We start from the raw sequence: 10625 nt of genomic DNA, 5'->3' as shown, positions 1-10625 counted from the left end.
CGTATGGACGCTCACCCGTGTGTGAACGCACATGCCGCTGCAGGTCACCTGACCCAGCAAAAGACTTACCTATAAACACACACACACACACACACACACACACACACACACACACACTTCAACGTTAAAGAAAGTCTGCAACATTTTATGCATAATTACAATGGGTGTATTTAATGCATAAATACTGTGTGTTTTATACTGAATTACTATGGGTGTAATGGTACACAGAAGTACTATGGGCGTAATGGTACACAGAAGTACACAGTTTGGACATCACAGTTCTGTAATTGGGGAAAAAGCAGCAAAACCCCCTAAATGTATAAGGCTAGGGTTCTAGGGTTTCTAGGTTTCTGAGTTTCAGGGTTTCTAGATTTCTTTCCATTTGTTTAGAATAGACAGTCGTACAAGTTACAGTCTGTTCCACCTAGTGTCATATACTGCCCTCTGAAGTAGTTGGCAAAGTAAAATGTAAACAGTGAACATACACTCACATAGCTCATATGTAGGACTGAAAAAAACAAAAGGCAACATGTCAAAATCAGATACACAACTGAAAAAGCATCTAATGTTATTGAAGTACAAAATAAATAGAATTAATTAAGATAATTGTATTTGTTCCACTTGGGCTATAATTCAGCATTTAAAGATTAAGCCCAACCTGATAAAATGTAAATTCCAATAGCATCAGTAATGTTTTCCATCCTGTCTGCTTTCATATCTAGATACTAGATGTCCAGTTAAACATGAGTTCAAGATAAGAGTCCTTGAGATACGATATAGATAAGAGTCCTTGGGCAACACTCCTAACCATACACTCGCCTACCTCCGAAACATGACTGAAAATTGTAAGTTACTCTAGAAAGGCGCATGTGAAATATTAAAAGTTTTAATGATACATCTGGATAAGAGTTAACATGTTCATGTGTTTCCCCACACACCATCTGATTGTGTGATTTGCGTTCGCCATGGTGTAAATGACTCCAATTCCAATTCCAATGAGCTTGAACTAAGCTTAGCATAGCATGACACTAACTTACTATCAACTTACAGCTTAAGGTTTTGGGTGGAACTCGCACTTCTGCATTACACACATCAATCTTTACATATGAGCTACCACATATTCTCTGTACGACTGCACACACCAAACTGCAGCGAGAACACCATGATGGCTCGAGAGGAACACACATACCGTTACACCTCTAAAAATTACATCTATAATAATAATACTTGTTAATAACGTGCATCTGAGAGAATGACCCACCGCAGGTCTGGCAGCAGTATGGCTTCTCCCCCGTGTGTGTCAGTGTGTGTTTGAGCAGTTTCCTCTGCATGTTGAACGATTTGCCGCACTGCTCACAGGTGAACTCTCTCTCTGAGCTGTGAGTCTTCTTATGTTCCTTCAGATTGCTGAAATTACTAAAGCCTAAACTCAGCATGTATACCAAACACCCACACACATGCACACACATACGCGCACATATATACTCTTTACAGACTACACAGTTCTGAGAAGATTTTTAAAATTTTAAATACTCAGGCGTTAAGAATATGAAGCATTCTTGAAGTAGTGTTTGTAAACATCCCTTTGTTTGCATGCTAGTTTAAGGCGCTGACCTCGTCCACAGATGTCGCACAGGTGAGGTCGTGCTCCTGAATGGATGATAATGTGACGCTGAACATCCCCCGATGCAGCAAAACTGGAAAACACACACACACACACAACCTAATGCAGTGAAACAGCACAAACACACACTTGAGAACAAACATACATGTAATCTTGTTGGCAATCTTGGAATGTAACTGGAGAAATACTAAATTAGAGCTATTTAAAGCGTTATTGAAAAATAGCCTTACTGAATATAAGCGTGCTCTCTCTGCAGCAAAATCACTATCATCTCTAGTAGAAAAACAGAAAAACCATCCAAGTTTCCTATTTAATACAGTATCAAAACTAACATGGAATCAAACTGAAACTGATCCCGCAGGAATGCAACAGTAGTGTGTTAATAACAAGATTTTAATATATCAGAAAAAAATAGAATTGTGCTTTCTTAGACCCTCCTAATCTGCAAATGCATTTTGACAGCTGCCTGGTTAGATAAACACTGATAAACACTCAGATAAACTGAGTGACAGCTGCCTGCTTAGCTCAGAATAATTTTCTCCATCCTGTCTAGGAGCTTCTTTGATAAATTCCTCCAATCCCTCCTCATCCAGTTCCACCTTGTTTACTCAAAGAATTACTGCCTAGTGTTATACAACCTTTGCTAACTATGATTAACTCTTCTCAGGACCTAGTTTATATTCCCAAATCATTAAAACTTGAAGTCAACAAATCACTAATTAAAAGCTCTTGTGTTAATTATTATGAGCTCTCCTATTACAGGCCAATTTTCAACCTGTCCCTTATTTCCAAAGTACTAGAAAAATAGTTTTGTTGATATTATGCACCTTTTTACAGACAAATCTCATCCATGAACTATTTCAGTCTGGATTTAGACCCCATCACCACACCGAAGCTGCACTAAGATAGTTAATGATCTCTTACTATCCTCTGATAAAGGATGCACCTCTTTTCTTATACTTTTAGTACTTAGTGCTGCCTTCGACATAATTGACCACATCTTCGTACTGGATTGGCTGGAATTAGTGGCCACAAAGTATCTGAGTGAACTCATTGGGATATGGACATTTGTAAAGCTGCTTTGTCACAATGTGTGTTGTAAAAAGCTCTTTATAAATAAATTTGATACACTCACACACAGTAATTTGCATTTATGGCATTTAGCTGACGCTTTTATCCAAAGCGAATTACAATTATGACTGAGTACAACTTGAGCAATTGAGGGTTAAGAGCTTTGGTCAGGGGCCCAACAGTGGCAACTTGGCAGCAACCTCCAAATTACAAGTCAAGTACCCTAACCACTGAGCTACCAGTCCCCTCGCACACACCTGTACACGCTCGCACTCAAAGTACCTTTTTCCGCAGAGCTCACATATGTAAGGTTTCTCTCCTGAATGCCGGCGTAGATGTGTCTGCAGATTTCCTGCCTATATATACACACACATGGAAATTAAGTATTGCTGTATGGTATGTTTATGCAATAATTGGTCCAATACAGTCATTTCCTACCTGAGAGAAGTTCTTCCCACACACGTTACACTGGAAAGGTTTCTCACCTGTGGAAAAAACACATAGTAAAAAAATCAAGATCATTTTTCAGTCATTGAGAATATGCCTATTTTTGTGTTGGGTACAAATAATTTGTGAGGAAGTGTGTGTTGGGGTGTCGGTGTGTGTGTGTGTGTGTGGGGGGGGGTCTCACCAGTGTGTGAGCGTTTGTGAAGCTCCAGGTTGCTTGGGTGTTTAAAGGTTTTTCCACATACTTCACAGCAGTATTTATTACTGCTGTTTGTGACTCCTGACCCGACTCCTGGACCCTTTGAGGTTTCTGGCTGTGGTGTGGGTGGAGAAGGCACCCGGGGAGACGCAGGGAGCGCAGGTGCTTCCACTGGCTCTGAGTTTTTGTCCTCAGGGGGCATGTCTGTGCTGAGCTGGGAAGGCTGGCTCTGGGATTGCACCAGCTGGGCTCTTTCTACACTGCTGCTTTCAGTAACTGTGCTTTGCGCTGTCCGTTCCTCTAAAACGGGGTGAGACCGAAGGTAGTTAAACTTTTTTAGGTAAACTGCTTTTTTAGGGCGCAGGGGCCGTGGGACCGGGGGACTCTTTCCTGGTGAGTGGATGCTAGGGGCAGGGGGTGCCACTGTGTTCAGGGGCTCAGAACAGACGGAGGTCAGACTTGTGTAGGGCACAGTGGTGCTGGCACAACACGCTGACGTTTGTGTTGTCAAAGACTCGACTGGATGAGACAGAGCCGAGCTTCCTGAATGAGAGGAAATGTGTGGCAGCAAGTGGTTGGCTGTTGAAGAGGGCACAGCTGGTAGTGATTGGCTGTGGTTGGCTGTAGAGGAAGGCACAGCTGACAGTGATTGGCTGTGGTTGGCTGTTGATATGGGTGTATTCTGTAAGGTCTGATTGGCTGTGTTTGTGGGTGCATTTTGTAGTATTTGACTGTTACTTCCTTGGTTATACTGTTCTTCCACCACTGGAGGGCAATGTGCATGGCTTAGGCTAGAAGTTCCATTCTGGGCAGCAGTCTGTTTGAAATATTGTTTACTGTAAAAGTTCCTGAGTTTATAGCCATGCACAGGCTGCCTCTCTGACTGTGCTGACATATTATTGGCTGTCTCTAAGGTGTTAGGGGGCGGGGCTAGCTGGGGACGTTTGCAGTGGATGGGATCTGTGTCTGTTGGGAGGAGCAGGTGTTTGTGAGGGTCAGTGGGGGCACAGTTCAAGTCCGGATCAGGCGGTAAAGGGCTCCCCAAAGCACAGTCTTGCTCGTGGGATAGTAGTGCCGGAAGAGTAAGGGGTGGATCTCCGGGTGCAGCACATGGCTTCAGATATGCATTACACATGTTCAGGATATTCGAGACCTGCACGCACAGACACAGAATACTTTATCACACACACAGTGGGCCATGTATATGTGTATATATATATATATATATATACACATACATACATACATACATACATATACATACATATACATATACATACACACACGCACGCACACACACACACACACACACATGATATTCAATTGTAGTGAAGTACATAGTTTCCAGAGAAACAGTGATAAATACTGATCAATGGCACATGTCAGAAAAGCAAGCTCAAAACACAATGCAGTGATAAACTGCAAGCAGTGTTGGGGCATCTCCTTGGTGATCACGAAGTATCTCTTTGGTGACTGAATTTGTGAAGTACCTGAAGACACTGTGCGATATGCAGCAGTGTGTGCGCATTATCCTGGTTCAGCTCCAGGTGAGAGGTGTACATGTAATCCAGAATTTGCCCAATCCCACCCACATCCTGAATGGCCAGATGAAACACGTCATTTTTTAGAGAATTCTGGAACAGAGACCTTAAGGGGAAGAAGTAGTGCGCACGCACGCACGCGCGCACACGCACGCACGCACGCACGCACGCACGCACACACACACACACACACACACACACACACACACACACACACACATCCTGTGACTGAAATAAAGTGTAACACATCAACCAAAAAAATAAAGTGAAATATATTATGGTGCTGATAGGTCATATCAAACCACTGCAGGTAACACCTGGATCCCTAATTAAGAAATAGAAAAAACAGAAAAGGAAACACAAACACAAACACACACACACACACACACACACATCACGTAGTTACCTGAAGTATGAGCTGAAAGCAGCAAGCACATTTTTGTGGGCTTTAAAGCAGACTCCCTTCACCACCAGCATGCAGTCACACAGCAGGCCCTGTATGCGCTGCTCCTGTAACTCCTGCAGCAGGTACGCGCTGTGGCTGTACAGCCCGTCCATCACCCGCCGCACGCGCCTGCTGCGCCGTCCGGACGAGCAGTCATTTAATCAGAATGACATAAAAACCACTGTTCTGAAAGCGTATTTCCACATCACTTCATTTTGAATGTACGTTTTGGAAGTCACCTGGACTCTTAAATTATTACGCGTTGCCCACATTTTGCATTCGCAATCTCAAACGACGCACGAAATGCAAGAAAATTATGCATTTACGTCTAAGATGGTTTACACTGTGCCTCTAGGTAACATGCGTTAGAGACGAGGTCTGTACCATCGGATTAGAGTGGAAAGTCCCAGTGCAATAACTCGAGACAAATCTGGGGATGACAGGATGTACCAATGCTAATACAACTTATTTTCTGCATTCACAGAGACAAGCCATGACAAAGTTGGTTTGATATTAGCAAACTACGACAACACAAAGCTACGCGCTTTAAAGCGTTATTTAAAACATCAGACAAATCCAACGCACATTTGAATGCAGTGAAAACATACATATTAACTACACGTCCATGAATCCAGAGCACAACACGAAATATTTCACTACTGCTATATATAACTCTGGAAAGGATCCTCACCTTCACTTCGGATGAACACTTACTACACACTTCCTACGTCACTTCCATATTAGAATTACATCCCTACCATTGATACCCAATTTTTAAGAAATAATGTGATGAACATGTTTACTTGAAAATTAACTGGTAATAAAAATTTTCACAGAGGGTAGGTTAGTGCCAACGGATTAACAAGGTTTGTGAAATTAAATATTTTCTATTATAGTTGGGATGTTGTGGAACTACACGTTTAGGGTAGTGATGCTGTACGGAAGGTAAATACCGACGTACTTTACTGCCGGCGTGTTCTCCAGTTGTAAAAGTTTCTGGTTTCGGAGTTCCTTAACTAGCTAGCTAAATAACTCGGTGTAAATCGGATACTTTTCTGATTAAATGTAAAACAACAACAGGAAACGTGCAGAGATTATTTAAAGAGCTATCCCGTTAATTTGAGATGCGTAATTTAAGAAGTGTTAGCTAGTTTAGCTAATCCTATGCGCAGACCTTGTTCAGTCGATACTTGTTCTGTACAAGTCATAGCTGTACTGCAAGTCAGTGGACACATCAGTTACCTTAACTAATGACAAAGTAGTGGGGCAGGCTGAAGTTTTGCGGTACCGCGATGGTGTTTTTTACCTGCAATGCGTGCGGCGAGTCGCTCAAGAAATCGCAGGTCGATAAACACGTGTCTGTGTGTCGAGCGTGCCAGGTTTTGTCTTGCATTGATTGTGGCAAAGACTTTTGGTAAGAATACAACTTTGTTTCATTATGTAATGGCTGTACAATAAATTATGTATTCTTTGTGACATTTCAAAAACAATGCGTTTTGCAAAAAAGGGGGGACGACTATAAGAGCCATGTCAAATGCATTAGTGAGGACCAGAAGTACGGTGGCAAAGGATACGAGGCAAAAGCGAATAAGGGCGTTATAAAACAGCAGCAGTGGATACAGGTGAGTAGAGTATTTATTGTCCCGTTCTGTGTGCGCATCACCAGAGCCCGGTGTATCCCCAAAGTACCGCAGGATCATCGCCGACAGAGCGAGTGTCACATTGAATACACCTTTTATGTCTCTCATTTTAAAATGATAATAACATCTCGCTATAATTGTGCGAATCGCAGCCCAGATTAACACATTTTCACTCGACCTTTCGTAGATATTAGGTGTGATTCAGCAATCGTAATATTATGTATATAATCTCCGAGTGTGGTTTCCTCTGTATGTTTTGCTGTGAGAATGATGTATACACGGCTGTTCTGATCATTTACTATAGATAATCCAGGAGGCCATTAATAAACCCGACATTAATCCCAAACTGAAAGATGTCCTCAGTCAAGTTACCTCTTATGAGAATGTTCCTAGGAAGAAGGCAAAGTTTCAGGTACTAGAACCACACACTACTATGTGTTTTATTTTTATTTTTTTTACTGGCCATTACATTATGTACACTGACTGTTTATGTATGTAGAGACATTCAGCCCATTTTTCCATGTGGTACAGAACTGGATGAAGAACAGTTTAAGGATCTTTAACTGTGACCTCCAGGATCAGGTGTGGGAGATCTTCTCAGCCGCCATCAGCAGCGTGAGTAGCTGACCCTGCTCTCACACTTATGCACACACATTAGCAGCTATGGTTACATTGGAAAAAACAGACTTTCATTAATTTTGATTGAACATTGAAACAAGTTTGATGCCCATGCCATGCATCCGATCTGCCTTTTGATGTAAAATTATGATAGATCATTGGGAAAATAGATATAAATAGACTTTTAAGAACCAAATTTGGAGTACATGTAAGCACCTCATGTTTCAGTGAAGCCTATAGCCTACTATAGTCACAATTAACAGTATGTAAGATGTTTATAGAACATTCCATTTGTGGAAGTAGTCTGAATTTAGGTTTACACAGACATCGTTTCTCCTTTTAATGGTTATTAAAATAGTGCACATCTATTTAAATTAGATCAAACTTCCATTCTGATTAATGTTGATCAGATTACTCTATTCTGATTTAGATGTCTATATGAAGCTGTTTTTCTGAGCTACCAGTTCAGTTATTAAGCAATTGTTAGGCTGCAGGTAAACACACTCCATTACATGTGCATTCACCCTCACACACGTGCATTCTTTGACAACACACAGACTGTGATATGTGAAATTCCTGTGTGCAGCAGGCCACCAACCAACAGCAGCCTAAAGCCAAATCTGCAACGGAGACTAGCAAAGAGCCCTGTCATCCTCCTCATTCTCACACCATGCAGGAGGTGGAGGAACAAGTCAAAGAGAGGAAAAAAAACAAACGAGAGAGAAAAGAGGAGCGACAGAAAAAGAACAAAAAGAAGCAAACAGAGTACAACAGCAAGGAGGAAGAGAAGAATGGTGAGATTGCCTCAGCTGAACGACAGAAGAAGAAGAGGAAGAGAGAAGCAGAGCAGCATGTGGAGGACAAAAAGACAAATAAACTAAAAAAGCACAAACGAGAGGAACCTGAAGGTAATCATCAGTTTGTTTGTGTGTGATGATTAATGATTGTTACCTGTAGATGCTGTATGTTTTAGGATATGTTTCTATTTGTAATTTGGTTCCCTTGTCTGGACCAAAGCAGAAAATCAAAGCTACATTGTTGCTGGTTCACTTAGCATTCACACTAACATATATTTTTATTATCATTACCATTATCATTGCCATTGATGATGTTATCATCTTTTTTAATATGTATACTGTCACATTGTCACTGGTGCAGTTTTATGGCATATAATTTGTAACATTAACTACAATAATGCCAACTAAACTCAGAACAATGCTGGGCTAAATGTGCTTGTGGGAATTGTGTGTGTCTGGTGGTAAATGTCACATTTGGTCTGTCCTATGTCCATACTTTAGAAGAACAGCACCAGAGTTCGTTTGAAAGTCTGACCTCCCCAGGTAGGCCTGGTCTGCTTACTTGATGGAGTACATAAGGGTTTGAGCAGCTGTGTGCTCACATGGTCTATTGAACCTCATTAACGGGGAATCGCACCAGGGTTCTAATGAACCTCATTAGCAGGGAATCGCACCAGGGTTCTAATGAGCTGTATTGCTTGTTGGGAGTCGCTCATGCTGTCAATCCGTCATTTGATTTATCCTATCTCATGTCTTTGTCCATCAGGGGGACCAAGCCTAGAGGATCAGCAGGAAGATTCCAACAGTAATGGTGCGCACTGGAGTTACTTAAATATAGTACACCAGTAAATATAAACCAGTAAACTACTTGGAATGGAAAAGCGCTAAACAAACCTGCCCTCAAAGAGAGGTGACATTAAAAGAGCAATAGTGTATATACAATGTTATGTTGGACAGTAGGGGGAAGTGTTGTCACTCTATCCCTTACATTGTGCATCAGGCTACAAATGCTGTTCTTATGAGCCTTGCACAAAGTGATCAGTCTGAGGGAAGTATGTGTACATGCAGCAGTGTGTGTATGGGTTACAGCTGTGTGTTATACCTTCTTTCTGTCCTGAAGGAAAGTTTAACTGGAAGGGCACAATAAAAGCGATTCTACAGCAGTCCCCACCTGAAGGCCTCACCATCAAGAGGCTCCGCAAGAAGGCGAGAAACGTTACAAACACTGCACCTGCATCATAATCTACTACAGGGCACCTGCGTCATAATCTACCACAGTGCACCTGCATCATAATCTACCACAGTGCACCTGCGTCATAATCTACCACAGTGCAGCTGCGTCATAATCTACCACACTACAACTGCTTTTTATTGTGGGTTGTATTTCACTGTATGTCTGTGTGTGTGTGTGTTTTCAGGTTTTAGCAGCATATTATTCATTCTGCAAAGATGGAAACTATAAATCTGAAGAACAGCTTTTCTCTCTGTTCAACAAGAAATTGAACAACCCCAAGTTTAAGATCTTGAAAGACAAAGTCAGACTAGTTAAATAATGTTGGACAGAAACCATCATGCCCCTGCTACTGTGAGCTATTTTATGTAACACATTTACGTTTCTTATAATAAATTGTTCTTTTTGAACAAATATGTTGCCTTTTTTAAGTGGATAATAGGAATGTCCAATATTACAACCATAAGAATAAGCTCTAGCTTTCGTTGGTCTACAAAGTGTTATTACACTCACCTGGGAGATAATATCCTGTGTTTTAGCTCCACACCCCAAGGCACCCTTGCAATTTTGGGCTGTAGGGGAAAGAACCATTGCCGAGGATTGGCTCCCCTAAAACGAGCATATCTTAGTGAAATGGGTATCTTTCAGGATTAGGACGGGGGTAAAGGGGTTCACTGGGTTGTATTTGAAGGATTAGGAGAGGGGGGTAAAGGGGCTCGCTGGGCTGTATTTGAATCCTATTGCACATTCCTGTGCTTCCATGGCTACACAGAGCCTTCATACACACGCAGCCCTGCACAACCCGGTTCAGACTTACAACAGTCTGATTTCCACACGGAGAATGGACCGCCTGTTACTTGCACAGACGGACGGACACACACACTTGCCCGCCTGTTGTTTGTCTGTACGCACATACCCACTGACATGCTCGCGTGCACCCTGAAGCACCTGTAATCGTCGCATGGTAAGGCTGATCTTGTGCTTACCTGAAATCATATAGGGCTGATTGGAG

General features: G+C 41.9%; 2 protein-coding genes across 9 annotated transcripts in view; one reads left to right on the top strand and one right to left on the bottom strand.

Moving 5' to 3' along the window:
* The window catches only part of zbtb49 (zinc finger and BTB domain containing 49), a 6898-nt gene extending 863 nt beyond the window's left edge, over nucleotides 1–6035 (bottom strand). Inside the window, exons 1-9 of one of the 5 annotated variants that reach the window (XM_081710182.1) lie at nucleotides 6019–6035; nucleotides 5289–5459; nucleotides 4832–4988; nucleotides 3327–4494; nucleotides 3134–3180; nucleotides 2978–3051; nucleotides 1615–1697; nucleotides 1262–1423; nucleotides 1–69 (exon numbers count right to left, since the gene is read on the bottom strand). The exon at nucleotides 1–69 is cut by the window's left edge and continues 863 nt beyond it. In XM_081710182.1, the coding sequence (XP_081566308.1) occupies nucleotides 1–69; nucleotides 1262–1423; nucleotides 1615–1697; nucleotides 2978–3051; nucleotides 3134–3180; nucleotides 3327–4494; nucleotides 4832–4988; nucleotides 5289–5440 (1912 nt within the window). In that variant the 5' untranslated portion in view covers nucleotides 5441–5459; nucleotides 6019–6035. The other 4 variants (XM_081710184.1, XM_081710181.1, XM_027017335.3 and 1 more) reach the window with 4 other exon arrangements.
* A 250-nt stretch (nucleotides 6036–6285) lies between these two features.
* On the top strand, nucleotides 6286–10020 carry lyar (Ly1 antibody reactive homolog (mouse)). Of its 4 annotated transcripts, none has more exons than XM_027017325.3 (9): nucleotides 6286–6741; nucleotides 6835–6949; nucleotides 7272–7379; nucleotides 7499–7582; nucleotides 8262–8493; nucleotides 8884–8925; nucleotides 9149–9193; nucleotides 9503–9588; nucleotides 9801–10020. In XM_027017325.3, exons 1-9 carry the CDS (start codon nucleotides 6620–6622, stop codon nucleotides 9933–9935), a joined length of 969 nt encoding a protein of 322 aa, XP_026873126.1. In that variant the 5' UTR covers nucleotides 6286–6619; the 3' UTR covers nucleotides 9936–10020. The 4 variants fall into 4 exon arrangements, 3 of the variants coding, with proteins under 3 accessions (XP_026873126.1, XP_026873125.1, XP_026873124.1); XM_027017324.3 differs by having other exon boundaries at nucleotides 8175–8493; XM_027017323.3 differs by having other exon boundaries at nucleotides 8172–8493; nucleotides 9801–10019.
* Nucleotides 10021–10625: the final 605 nt, after the last annotated feature.

This window comes from Electrophorus electricus, chromosome 3 (genome assembly GCF_041902795.1).
Source record: "Electrophorus electricus isolate QZ-2024a chromosome 3, ASM4190279v1, whole genome shotgun sequence".
NCBI lineage: Eukaryota > Metazoa > Chordata > Actinopteri > Gymnotiformes > Gymnotidae > Electrophorus > Electrophorus electricus.
This window is presented reverse-complemented; position numbering and strand designations above follow the sequence as displayed.